Genomic DNA, 13,477 nt, shown 5'->3' with positions numbered 1-13,477 from the left:
GAAGAAAGAAGGCACTTGCTAGTCAATGAAATCCTTGGGAGTTTGGCTTCTCCTGTCCTTCATCCCCACATCTTGAGATTGTAGAATTGACAAGAAGCTGAGGAAATGCACATTTTTGTCAAATTTCTTCTAGAGCGGGCAGGGGAAATCAGGATAGCTGTTTTCTGTCTCCATCCTGTTGAACTCCTAAGGGTGGTCCAGGTGTGCAGGCTGACAAAGGGGCATGGGTGGGGAATATGTAATGGAAACTTCCCAATTACTGCTGTAGATACTTTTTTTACTAGAAGTAATCTTTGGAGCTCTGTGTGGGTTTTTCAGAAAATACATAAGCAGTGTTGAAGCAGTATGTGTTTACCTAAATGAAAATAGTTTGGAAATAAGCCAGGCATTTCTTGCCCTAGCATAGCCACTTATTTTGCCTGGTTTTGGGGGTGATTTATTTAACATTTAAGTTTTGGGGAAATTTATTAACTCTGATCTTTTTAATTCTCATGGGTGTTAAAGTACATACATTTATTGTCAGCAAAGTAATACTTGAAGAGTAAGGTTGCAGCAGTCTCTTATTAATCTTAAAATTTGTAAAATTCCTTAATTTTATCTATTTATATGTAATTGATTATATATATTACATATTTAAACTATATTTTTCACATGTTTTATAGTGGAAGTATTAGTATAATGTTGGTTATATGTTTCAGTTTTTAACAGTGTGTTTTTTCCTGTTCTTTGTTGAGGAATACAGTAATACAGCAATAATATCTTCAGGTTATTTTATCAGAAACTGGACACAGTTAGAGAGTTAGCATTGCATATTGTAAAGAATTGTCTTTATTCCTGCTCATTAGACTCTACCAACAAACCAGTGAACCCAGTGTGTTTTCCATTTTTTTTGCTAGATTTTGCTAAAGCTTCTAATCTAAGATTTTGCTGAATTAACAGTTTTTGTTTCATGTTACAGTTGTATTTCATATCTGTTTCTTCCATCTACAAATGAGTCCAACTTTCTTTGTTTAGTTCTTGTTAACAACCGTATTGGAAAGGGGGAGAAATTCAGAATTCTGTAGTTTAGTATGGCAGTATGAGGTTAAAAACAAGCATATGATTTGTCATGTAATTTCATGATGAACATTTAAGAAACCTTGGAAAAGACAAAATCTATGAGGAACAGATCTTCTGGATGGCTGGGTAAATTTAATAAGTGAGGAGATTATTCCTCCTTGCCTACTTGGAAAGAAGTGGAGGAGAGTGGCAGGGTAGATTAATCTGCACTGAATTTTGTGTTGCTCGCAGCTGAGATTGCCTCCAATACCTGAGCTCAGGTCAGGCTATATCCAAGGAGCATTGCTCAACAAAGCTTTTTCTAATTGGCAGTAAACAGAGGGTTGGAAAGCAGAGCAGCCTCAGAACTGCTGGATCTTTTCCAAAAGAGTGGATAGCAGAGTATGAAGTGCTAATGCCTTCTTTAGATGAGTAAGGGAACATCAGACAGTATAACCTTATTTGTTTGGAGGATCCAAGGGGGCTGAAGTATCAGGTCTGGCATCTTTCTTTATAGATCTTGCTTTAGAGTTGCTGTTAAAATGTAAGAATTTAGTGTATAAGAGGGAGAAACAACCTCTCAGAACTTAAATACTCTGTGTATTACTAAACCTGTTCTCATTCTTTATTTGAGCTACTTTGTCCCTCTTTCTCTTAGTCCCACCTCCCACAAATGGCCCAGTCTGTAAGTTAATATTCATGGGCTGTTCTGCCCCCAAAAAGACATTAATATTTACTAAAATTGGTAAAGAACCAGTCTGGCCATAGCAGCAGTCTCCTTACTCCTCTTGGGCTGTGGGGTTTGTTTGTTTATTTTAGCTTTAGGGACAGATTTAACTGGACTGTGGTTTGCTTGAGTACCCTAGGAAAAGAATGGAGTGTTAATCTAGGACTTAATTGGTCCCTAGTTTGGGATTTATCAACAGCTAATGATCTTAAGTTGGTACCTCTCCTGTAGTTCCTCCGCCATCTTTCAGCTAATTAGTCACTGGTCATTAAAAGTTTATCTGTGGACTTGCTAAAAGTTTTATTGCAGTTTAGTCTCTCATGAATTTCTCTTTCATGTACTGCAGCACAAGTGGAGGTGTTGTCTGCTGCACTCAGAGCGTCCAGTTTGGATCCTCAAGAAGAGACAATGGCCAGTGTTGGCAAGGGAACAGATTCACAGACTGAACTAACCATCAGTGACCAACAAAGTTTTAAACCTATACTGGGTGATATTGTGCCTTTAATTGGTGACACTGTTGAGGTAAGAAGAGAATTTTCATTTTTTTTCCCCCGCATTTGGATTTCCAGGGCTCCAGTAATAGAGCTGTAATTTGCCTTCATGTGAGGATTGCAGCCAAATGCTTTCTATTTTGGGCTGGTGTGGCATTCCCTTTCATTGGATGGTACTAAAGTGCTATCTACTAAAATAAAACTAGTTGTGTGGGGTGCCTTTGTTTTTGCTAGTTCTGTGCTTGTCCATGTAAATTCTTGAAACTGTTTCCATTAAATTCTCTGTTGTGACTGTTGCATTTGAAGATGTTTTAATACTACCACGCTTTATTAATGTGAAATTGCCTTGCTTAGAACAGAGTCCCTCCTGATAATGAGTGAATATTCTCCAGTGTCCCTCCCTGAACCTTGAGAATGAGATACTTGGTTCCCTTTGCTCCCTGTTGAATTGGTCTATTATGGTGTACTGGTCTGCATCAGAGAAGTTCAGGACCTGCCACTGAGATGTTGTGTGGACTGCTGAAAGAGAAAGTCATTGTAGCAGTCAGTAGCATCTTGAAGTTTTTTACTTCTTACTTACTTCTTCAGCCCTGCTCCCCACTCCCTGCCTGACTGTAGTTCTGGCATTTGATACTCTTTCCTGCTCTTTGCTCTGTCAGGCCAAACCCACTACATTCACTGCATATAATGCCACAAGATCAGGTGGTATTAAATGCTGTTGCAGAAAGCAGTGGTTCCAAAACAGGCTCCATAAAACCAGAGCAAGTGATTTGTTGAATCGTACTACTGAAATTGTGTTTTCCAGATGAAATTTTGACAAACATCTTTGAAATATCTAGGAGTTCATATCAGTTCAGTGCAAACATTTTCATCCTTCTTTAATTAGAGCAGTGTTTCTTGATGACATTTAATTAACTTTTTCTCTAAGCTGTTGGACTACCATCTAGATCTAAAACATATGAATTCAGGAATGTGACATTTACTTGGATACTGCTGATTATACACAATCCTAATTTAACTCTACAAATGTGGTTTGTTTCGAAAACACCGGCCTGCCTCCAATTCCTTTATGTCAGGCTCAATATGGTTTTTTTATTATAGGATCTCTTCTTTCTAATGCTAACCTAAAATGACAGTGTACATTTATCCTCCATTCATAAGAGTTTTGGGGGATGATGAGGGTGGTGTTTGTTCAGAGGAACCTGTCCTGCATTTTATGTTTTTGTATACAGAGTATAGTGCTGACAGAAAATTTAAGAACCAGTCACATAGCTGATCTGTGTTGATTTTGCATGTTTCAGTTTTATGCTTTAAAAGGATGCTCTTAATCTGTCAGTTCCTTGTTTGTTGCTGGCACTGAATCAAGTCCTCATTTTACAAGTGAGCGGATATTATAGCAGTGACCTAGAATTCTGGGAATCAAGCTGTGATCTGTTGAGCAAGTGGAATGTTGCCCCTAGCAGTGAAGAGACCTCTGATTTTCACAGGTGGTTGTTCAGGTTTTTAGTTTAGTGGGGGTTTTGTTGTGGTGGTGAGTTTTTTCTTCTTGTCTTTTCTTGGGTTTTTTAAGTCTCAGCATAGCAGTGTGTCAGTAGGGTACTGGACTTGAGAGAAATTGAGCTCTCCAGCATTTTATATTTGAATGAAGCCCACACAGTTCTGCATATTTATCACTAAGCAGAACCACAGTTTGCTTGTTCTTTGGCAGCTGTATTGGCTCATGAAGGCGTTAATGCTGCATGTTAAAGAGAGATTCTCTATTCAGAAGAAAATAAATGGTGTAATATAGTGGACCAGTAAGATTTTTGGGACATGATGAAGCTTGTTTGTTGAGGGTAGCTGTTTATTTTTTCTCGAGAGGTGCTGTTGTAATTTTCTTTAGGTTGTATGTTCTCTCTAAGGTTTGATAAGAATACGGGTATTGGAGTCTGTTTTTATTTGGAGATAGAGGGAGAAAGGAAACTGGGCTAGAAACCTTCCCACTCCTGTCTGGCACAAGTACCTCTTTCTAAGAATAGGATGGATGCCAGGAGGAGATGGACCCCTGACACTGGCCTCTTCTTTGTTTGGGCCAGCTGCCCTGTCAGGAAACACCAACACCAGCTGTCCTGGTGTGCAACCCTTGACACAGAGCAGAGATCTTCGGAGCACAGCCCCAGAGCTCTTGTTACACAGCCAAGGGAGGCTTAACCTTAGAGATCTGTAAGGCCGTGACAAAGATTTTGCTTTTAGTACACAAGAAGCTTTCAGGCTAAACTCTGCTGAATTTTCATGTCCTGTCTCTCTGCAATGCTCAGTTTGGTGTGTGCATGGAAGAAGTACAGATGGAACTTCGTTTTCAGGGGTAGAGATACTACATAACCTGAATACTGACTGATGGCTGTCGTTCTTCTCTGCTGAAGCTCTTCCTCTCTGGAATGCATATTTGGCTTTAAAAGTGGCTGGGTAAAAACATTTCCATCTGTGACACCCCCCATTATATTCAGCTTTTTGACTTGGTTCAATCCATAAAAAGATTTTTTTTAGCTTAAGCCTTTGGAACTGAGGTAGCAGGGAATGTGAGATGTAGTCCTTTCATATTTATTGTAACAGAATGGATGACTAACCTCTGATCCCGTGCAAACTGGCTACTCATGGAGAGCACTATGGCTAGGGTGTACTGGCTGCCTCATAATTCCTTGATTTGCAAGACATCAAAGCTGGTGACTGGCAATGCTGAAAATAATCTCTTTTTCAACAAAAGGCTAAAAAAGAGTGAAGGAGGAATTGACTGTCAAACTAAAAATCCTGCAGAGATAGTTTTCAGAGCCTCCAGAGCTTTTATAGTTAGAGCTGTGTGCTGCTGGACACATTTAGTTACGGAGCTGCTGCAAATCTGTTCTTTCCGTGTCTCTTTCACGCCTTCTTGCTGGTGCTTCCTAAGCCTGACAGGTGACATGGACTGCTGTGCCAGAGATAGGCAATTGCCTCACAGCTCTGCCTGTTCTTTATCACCTGTAATTATACCTCAGCAGCTAAAATTACAGCCCAGCGCTTAGATGAAAGCAGCTCGTGGAGAAGGAAAAGCAGCTATCTGAAGTCAAACCAAGGAAGACAGATTGTATCCTGGAGGTTTTTTTTTGAAGAAGTTTGTAGTTTGCTGGGAAATTCTCATTGTCAAAATGATCTGAACAGCTGGTGGAAGTAGGCATGTTCTTGTTGCTTGTGTTGACCCTAGGAGCTCATCCTGCAGCGTCTGTGAATAGATAGATACCTTGGCTCAAATCTAGCAAAAAATGCCTTTGTCCTGTTCCACCACACAGCAGCCTGATTTACTTTTCAGATATTCATTGCATACTGCTTGCAATTCATGGTTTGTTATGTGACACCCATTTTATTTGGGGAACTGCACTTGTAATGAAAGTGTCAGTGCTGCATCCCCCCAGCAGCACAGTTTCTTGCAGCCCGTCACACCTCTGCCACTGTTCTCAAACAGAGTCCTTATCCTCAAGGCCCAGATGTGTAGCCAGGGTGCTAAAATGATTGCTGAAAATGATTTTAATAGGACTGCTGAGAGAGGTGATGACTCTTTGTCAGCAGCTGTGGCCAAGTAGGACTCAGTTTTATAAGGTGAAGCTTATCCAGAGAAGATTATAGAATAATCACCTCCAGGAAGGGTGCAGCAGCATGAGTCTCATCAGGTTCTACTCTTCAGTGCAAGGCTGGCTTTGTTTTGACCTTTTTCTAGCTCAAATCCAAAGCAACAAATCCAGCAAAATCAGCTACAGGTGTTTTCTCAGTTTCCATTGGGGGAGAAGCAATGGGACCCATATGTTAGTTATATTTTCCTTAATGCAGTCTTAAAAGTACTTCTCTCCTGTGATTTTTCATTCCATAAGAACCAAAATGGAAGCAGAGTAAGAGGGACTTCTGTTTGAAATTGAAAACAGATTTGTCTTGCAGACCTTTTAATTTTGGGCTGCAGCAAAATTGTATTTGTTAGTAAAACATGTATTCCTTTAATCTAAGAAATAGACTCTGAGGCGAGGGCAGCACTTCTTGATGTTGGTATTTCTTTTGTGTTTAATCTTAGTGTGTGTTTTGTGTGACCTTTTATTTTCATTTTTTCACAGAGTATGGATTCTACACTTCACTACATTCATAATGATTCAGATTTGAGTACCAACAGTAGTTTCAGCCCTGAAGAAGAAAGAAAATCCAAAGTACAGGTAAATGACAGTGACTTCTGGCTTTCTTATATGTAGCAGAAAAGTGAAATATTTTTTATGGATATGGGTGTTTCCTTTATCCCCTTTTTCATTTAGTCATTTCTGACATGATACAGTTTCTATTAAAGAAACTCCTTATTAAGTAGTTTTATAATAGTCCTTGTTTCCAAGTTAATGGCTTCATTTAGCAGTTGCTTCTGTTACATTTATGCATGAGAGATGACAGTATTTTTTTGACATGAGATAACAGTTGTCAAAGATCTTCAGGCTCTGTTTCATTTGGTCTGGTTTTCTATGGAAAGTATGCTGTAATGGGAATTAGGTTATTGAGGAAATAATGATGGTTTTTTTATTGCATGTTTTGAGAGGAACCACGCCCACCTCTTGACAGCTTTTTGCAGAACAGTTTTGAAAGTGTTTCATTAAGCTGGAACTGCCTCTGGTATTTTTTCCAAAAAGAATCAAATGTTTGTTGTTCCATAGTCCAGTATTACGGTGCCACTGTGCATCAGTGGGATTCCTTGAGTGGGAACCTCAGTCCCTCATTTGTTCTTGTCAGTGGAGCTATTCAGCAACTGTGTTAGGAAAATGCTCTTGTGCACACCTGAATGGAGTCAATCTCTGACACAGCTGAAGCAAAGGCAATAGTGAAATCAGCACAAAGAGGTTTTCACTGAACTTTGGTTCAGATGCTTTAATTCCTCAGTGGACAAAAGGATTGGTCTTCACCAAAGGTCTCTTTTTTTCTGGAGAAGCCCCTTCCTCCCTGTTGAATGTTCAGGGAGTTTGGAAGCAATATTGAACACACTCCCCTTCCCTGCCTCCCGAAGGCATTTTAATGTCTTCTCTCCATCTTCTCGAGACTTTGAGAGAGTTAGGAAAGGTTTTTTTGAGCAAGTCTCCTCATTTGCTGTTCTGCCTGTCTTTATGGATGACATAAAGACATAAAATGGCCAGTTTGCACAATACGTGAGCCTGAATCTTTGCAGAAAGGTAGCATGTAATCTTTCCAATTCCTGGCCTCCCTAAGAAGACTAGTCCACTTGTTCCTCTCTTATGTTGGTCTGCATATTTTCTAATAGCCTCCAGTCATGTTATTGTCTCTTTCGAACCTTTTGGTGAAACTTAGCAGATACAAAACCATTTTGCTCTAATTAAGACACTGTAATTAAATAATATTCTATAGCTGTGGGGAAAACAGTGGGGAAAAAAGAGTGCCCTGGAATTACAGTGAGCCTTATGAGGAGTAAGTGAAAAAAGTGTGGATGCTCTGCATTTCTCTTGCTGCAGGATGTTGTACCTCAAGCCTTGCTGGATCAGTATTTATCCATGACTGATCCGTCCCGCGCACAGACAGTGGACACGGAGATTGCCAAGCACTGCGCCTACAGCCTGCCCGGCGTGGCTCTGACCCTGGGCAGACAGAACTGGCACTGCTTGAAAGACACCTATGAGACCCTGGCATCTGACATGCAGGTGAGCTCGAGCAGTGAGCAGGCTGAAGTGCTGTGATGTGACAGAGACTAATTGGAACCTCTGTAGTGGTTTCTCTTGTTTACTGGATGTTGGGCTCCTGTGATTTTTACACAGAACTTTCCATCGCTGCTGTTATCCTATGAGGAATAAAGGTGCAGTGGTTGTTTTAGATGAAGCAGGGGGTGTGTGGTGCTCAAGTAGTGAAGAAATGGGCTGGTTAGAGAGTGGGAGATAGATCTCCAGTAGGAAAATGAGGAGAGGTTTCCAATTTCCTTCATGCTTGAGATCTTATGGCAGTGACTGGGAGTCTCCTAGGTTTGAGAATCTGGGCTGTGCTGCTGTGCGAGCAGACATGCCCCTGTAGGCATGTCTGGAGCTCGGTGAGTCAGCCTCACAGCAGGCCTTGGTGCCACATCCAGTTAGTCATACAGGAATAACATCCTTATCACCACGCAGCAGCACTGCTGCTTTAAAAACAAATCCTGGAAATAGCAGCATTTTCCTTGTTGTTAGGTGGTAAGGAGGTGGCTTTCTGCGTTTTGCTGTTGGTTTGCAGTTGTTTCCCAGACCTCCTTTGTTTCCTTTTTTGGAGATGCTCTTCTCTATTTTTTTAAATATTCACAGACTGCTTCACCTCTCTTGAACTTGCTGCTTGCTCTGTCAGAGCAGCAGTTCTCAGTGATACATAGTGAGTAATTTTATACATGGCTATTGCTCATGTTTTCCAGGCTCCTTTACAGCCATTAAAAACAGCTAGCTAATAAATTTAAAACATAAGTAAAAACAAATTACCCTGTGTTCAGAACTGTCCAGAATTTATCACCAGTCTAATATGAATTAAGATTGGATCACCAAACCAGGGCCAAAGAACAGTGCCCATGCTAATTGGAAAGTGCTGGCTAAAGAATAGATGTTAGTTTATTTTTAAAAGACTTACTTGAAATAATTACTTGAATTAAACGATGTCCCCTCAATTTAGGGGGTCTGAAAGCTCCACTGGTCCTAGGACTGCTGGGCACTAGGTGTGGAAGAAACTTTTATCTATTATGGAAGCTAAAATATCCCAGCTAAGATACCGTGGGATACGTATCTTACTCATTTAATTTTAAAAACAGAACGAGAGAGTAGTAGCATGAAACGAATTTATGCTGAAGAATTTAAAGCAAAAAGTAATGTGTGCAAGACCACTGATGTCAGAAATACTGTTTTGCTTCCTGGCACCTGGAAAATTAAAATATTTTGATGACTTACATTTGAATACTTCCTTGATAATCAGGTGGAAGAAATGATACTTTGTCATTTGTCTTCTCTTCCATTTTCCTTTATTTTCATTTTAAATTTCCAGGGTAATTTTCAGTTATTACATGAGACACTGTAAAGATATTTGTAAGTAGTTGGATTTGCTGGGAGTCCGGCTTGGATACCGACCCTCAGGTTCACCTGGAGCACTTTGGATCAATAACATTGATTGATTTATTTATGTTGCAGTGGAAGGTTCGGAGGACACTGGCGTTTTCTATACATGAACTTGCTGTCATCCTTGGAGACCAGCTTACAGCTGGAGATTTAGTTCCTGTCTTCAATGGCTTTTTGAAGGACCTAGATGAAGTGAGGATAGGTGTGCTTAAGCACTTGCATGACTTCCTGAAGGTATGTCTGTGTTCAGCTCTGGTCAAGTGCAGTGACAGATTTTGCTTCATTTCATTGCATGCACCTGCTTTTTAGCATAACACCCATGTAATTCTAGGAATCTCTGCAGATATCTGTTGAATACTGGAATATATGTTACAGGAGATCTGTGTTGCTGCTACTTTTTTTTTTTTTTTCTCTGAAGAGCTTTGTTCATGTTTATTCAGGATTTGAATGTTTTTCGGTTGGTTGGTATGGTGGTATTTTTGGTTGGTCTTTTGGAGGGTGTTTGGTTTTTTGTTTGTTGGTTTGGTTTGGTTTTTTAGAGGTCTCTAATGTGCCTACACAATTTGTCAAATTTCTGTAGAAGTTTCTCTGTAACTGCCTCATTTCTGGAGCTGAGAGACACAAATCCTAAAACTATTTTTACTGTTTATGCCTCCTTTCTTAGAATAAGAGGAGAGACCCATCACATTTTCCTTTCAGTAGTGCCCCATGTGATTTTATAGCCTTAAGTATTACAGGGTTTAGCTCAGGAAAGCAACGCTGTTGCTAAGGATTTAAGGTTTTCAAATAAAAAAATAATGTTTCATTAGTTGTATTTAAAGCTCTTGTTCTGTCTGCTGATTGTAGCCTGTAGTTCTTTATGTAAGTTTGTATTTACTGTTACAGCTTCTTCATGTTGACAAAAGACGAGAGTATCTTTATCAGCTTCAGGAATTCCTGGTGACTGATAACAGCAGGAACTGGCGTTTCCGAGCTGAGCTGGCTGAGTATGTGGTTTTCTGAATGATTATTTTCATTGTTGTGAATATTTAAAAATGTGAAAATCATATAATAGCTATTTTGCAGTGATATTCTTACTTTCATGTTTGATTAGTAGATGGTCCTTCTCCTACTCCACATGTCTCCCTTGCTTAAAAATTCCCAGGAGTGGTATTGTCATCAATGCGAATAAGTGGCAGTTTAATATTTGCAAGTGACCCCCAGTCAAGCTGATGGCACTGAAAAGTAGATTTTGCTTCCCCGTAACTTCATTATGGCCACATTGCCTATTTGATAAGCGTTGTCATGTAAATGATGATACTCAGTTAAGCTGCCTTTTTTCTTACTGTGATACCTTGGTTCTTCTTCCACCTTGCAGGCAACTGATTCTGCTTCTAGACCTGTACAGTGCCAGGGACATCTATGACTACCTGCGGCCCATTGCTTTCAGGCTCTGTGCAGACAAAGTGTCCTCTGTCCGCTGGATTTCCTACAAGCTGGTAAAGCAGTCTAAATACATTCAGGATGTCAGACTTCTGAGTGTTGGTGGTCAGGAGTAATTTGTGTGCTTACTTCTTTTTTTTTCTTCTTCTCACTTCTTCAAGGTTAGTGAAATGGTAAAAAAGCTGTACATGGCTTCAACACCAACCTTCGTGGTAGACCTCATGAATGAACTTGTTGAAAAGTTCTGTAAATGCCACAAATGGTCTGGTCGGCAGACTTTTGTCTTTATTTGCCAGGTGAAATGTCTTTTCATTTGTATTCTGGGGGTTTCGGGGAGGTTGGTTGGTTGTTGTTTGTCTGTTTTTTGTTTTTGTTTTGGGGGATGGTGGTGATCAGAATTAAGGGGACTGGAACTCTCCAGCTGTCTATTGACACTATATTGGTGAATATTTGAGAACTTTTTTTCCAAGGGAATAGTTTCATGGCTGTTTTTTTCTCTGTTTCTTCATAAATGAGCTTGATTGCATCTTTAGCTCAGCATATTAACAACAGGTCCTCAAATCTGATACTGAATATAGAGCACAAGTGTAGCAAAATAATCTCTGAGTTGGGAAGCTGCTTTGTTGCTCAGCATGAAGGGAGATAATAAATCTTTAGAAATCAATCAGTAGGTGCTGCCTGTACCCCTTTAGCCAAGTTGTGCAGCTTGGTCAAAACCGATGCATTCTCAGCAAACCAAACAGGAGTTGAAACTAGCTGGGATCCCAGGGAAATGGTCAAATTTGGAGGCTGTAGCAGAGGTGCAGACTGGGATGGCTGCTGCCCAGGCGGACTGTTCTTTGAAATGTTTGGAGAAATGTGAGCTTTGAGCTTATTTGCAGAAGCATGTTCTGGTATAAGAGGTGTTTATTGAGATGAACCATTTTTGTCGTAATATAGTATCAAGTTTCAGCTAAGACTAAATTAACTGTGAGAAGGATTGCAAAGGTCTTCTACTTTTCTCTCCTGTTTTCAAGTGGTACAGCCATTAAAAAAAAAAAAGGAAAAAAAACAATGAAAAAAGAGAGTTCCAAATTTCATACGAAATAAAATGGGCTTTTAACTGAGCCTGAATTCCCTCAACTCTAGTTTGCCTGATTGTGTCTGGGTTTGTGCTAGGAAGTACTGTACAGTAGTTTAAAACTGTGGACACTACCTACGGTATAGGTGCTACAAAGGAAATAAGATCTGTTAGCTCCGATTATGTTTTGAGATTTCATCCTCCCTGTGCTGAAATGTAATGAAATTGCCTCTGTGTTCCTGCCAGACTATCAGTGAAGATGACTGCCTGCCCATGGACCAGTTTGCTGTGCATCTGTTGCCACACTTACTACACTTGGCATCTGACAAGGTTCCAAATGTTCGAGTTCTGCTCGCAAAAACATTGAAGCAAACGCTTTTAGAGAAAGGTTAGTGGCAGAAGGGGTTGCAGTGGGCTGTGACTGCATGGGGGGTTTTTTTCTCTCAGTTTTCCTAAATTCATCTTGGAAAGAGGAAGCAGCATCAGATGTGGGCTGCTGTTGCTTTTACCTTATCTTTGGTGTGAGATATTACCTTGGCTGACATAAAGCCATGACCCCGTTTTGGTATCCGACCTGCTGTTGTGTAGTGCTGAGGAAAGGAGTTCTTGCTCATATGCCAGCCTGGTCTCTTGGTGTCATTTTCCATGAGTGAGCTACTTTGTAGAGGGGTCATTGGAAAGCACAAGTGAGCAGCTAGCAACTGTGAAGTTGTTGAACAGTGCCCTTTATTTAGTTAAAAAAAAAAAAAAAATCTGTTGATGTTCTATGTAATAAGAGTAAGAAAAAAAAGTAATACAAATAGAAACCACCATTTGTTTTCTCACTGGGGGAGAAGAGATAACTGTTATTTGGGATTTATATTTTATTGTAGCAGTGGGAAGAAAGCTGCTCTGGATTCTCTTCAGGGAAATAAGACGTGCAACTCTCAAATTACAGACTGTGCTTAGGAAAGCATCCCTGGTGCATCGCAGGTGCCAGAAGAGTCAGCAGTGCTCAGAGTCCACAGCACTGTAAAGGAAAGCAGCATTAAAAGTATTAGGCTATTTTGTGAAACAGCAGAGTGTCCACACTTGGAACGCTTCATCCATTTCTGGTCACTTCCACTCTCAACACCATACACTGGCTTGAGGACTGCTGAGCACTGGGCTGTTGGGAGCTGCCTTGTGCATGCTCACTCTGAGGAAGCTTATGGAGACAGTTGAGATGGGTCAGCTGATGGGCAGTGATTTATCTTATGCTAACTGTGCCAAGGATGTCATTGTTCTTCCTGCTCTCATGTGGCATTGGTATTTCTGTGCCCCCCACGTGGATGGTGCATCTCCATCCTGCATTGCCACTACGTAAGCTTATGCCACAGGTAGTGCCTGCCTCAAAAGTGTTCTGTGTATGATTAGGGAGGGTGGATAGATTGGGAAAAGCAGATTTAAAAAATCAGTTCAGGCGTTTTAAAACCTCAGATCTCAACTAATCTTCCTGTGAGCCATTTGTAGTTACATTTCTTTTATGCACCTTGTGTTCATCGAAATTGCTGTATGTTGGAACTTCTTCCGCTCTTGTTTCATGTTATCTTAGCTCTATCATTTGATAATTATTTGGCAAGGCTGGCAGGGAAATGGAGTGGCATGGCCTTGGGTTGAT

The 13,477-nt window shown here is 40.4% G+C and overlaps 1 protein-coding gene across 7 annotated transcripts in view; it reads left to right on the top strand.

Annotated features, from left to right (window-relative positions):
* Positions 1-13,477, top strand: part of PPP4R1 (protein phosphatase 4 regulatory subunit 1) — a 64,719-nt gene that overhangs the window by 49,789 nt on the left and 1,453 nt on the right. For all 7 annotated transcript variants that reach the window (XM_066183479.1, XM_066183462.1, XM_066183434.1 and 4 more), the window contains 8 exons: positions 2,112-2,287; positions 6,369-6,464; positions 7,755-7,940; positions 9,429-9,590; positions 10,242-10,342; positions 10,714-10,834; positions 10,940-11,074; positions 12,085-12,226. In XM_066183479.1, coding sequence (XP_066039576.1) covers positions 2,112-2,287; positions 6,369-6,464; positions 7,755-7,940; positions 9,429-9,590; positions 10,242-10,342; positions 10,714-10,834; positions 10,940-11,074; positions 12,085-12,226 — 1,119 coding nt within the window. The remainder of the gene's footprint in view (positions 1-2,111; positions 2,288-6,368; positions 6,465-7,754; positions 7,941-9,428; positions 9,591-10,241; positions 10,343-10,713; positions 10,835-10,939; positions 11,075-12,084; positions 12,227-13,477) is intronic.

Source organism: Chamaea fasciata, unplaced genomic scaffold, assembly GCF_029207755.1.
Source record: "Chamaea fasciata isolate MVZ Bird 193981 ecotype frontalis unplaced genomic scaffold, bChaFas1.0.hap1 SCAF_1, whole genome shotgun sequence".
In the NCBI taxonomy this organism is placed as follows: domain Eukaryota; kingdom Metazoa; phylum Chordata; class Aves; order Passeriformes; family Sylviidae; genus Chamaea; species Chamaea fasciata.
Note: the sequence above shows the minus strand (reverse complement) of the source record. Positions and strands in the feature narration are given on the sequence as shown.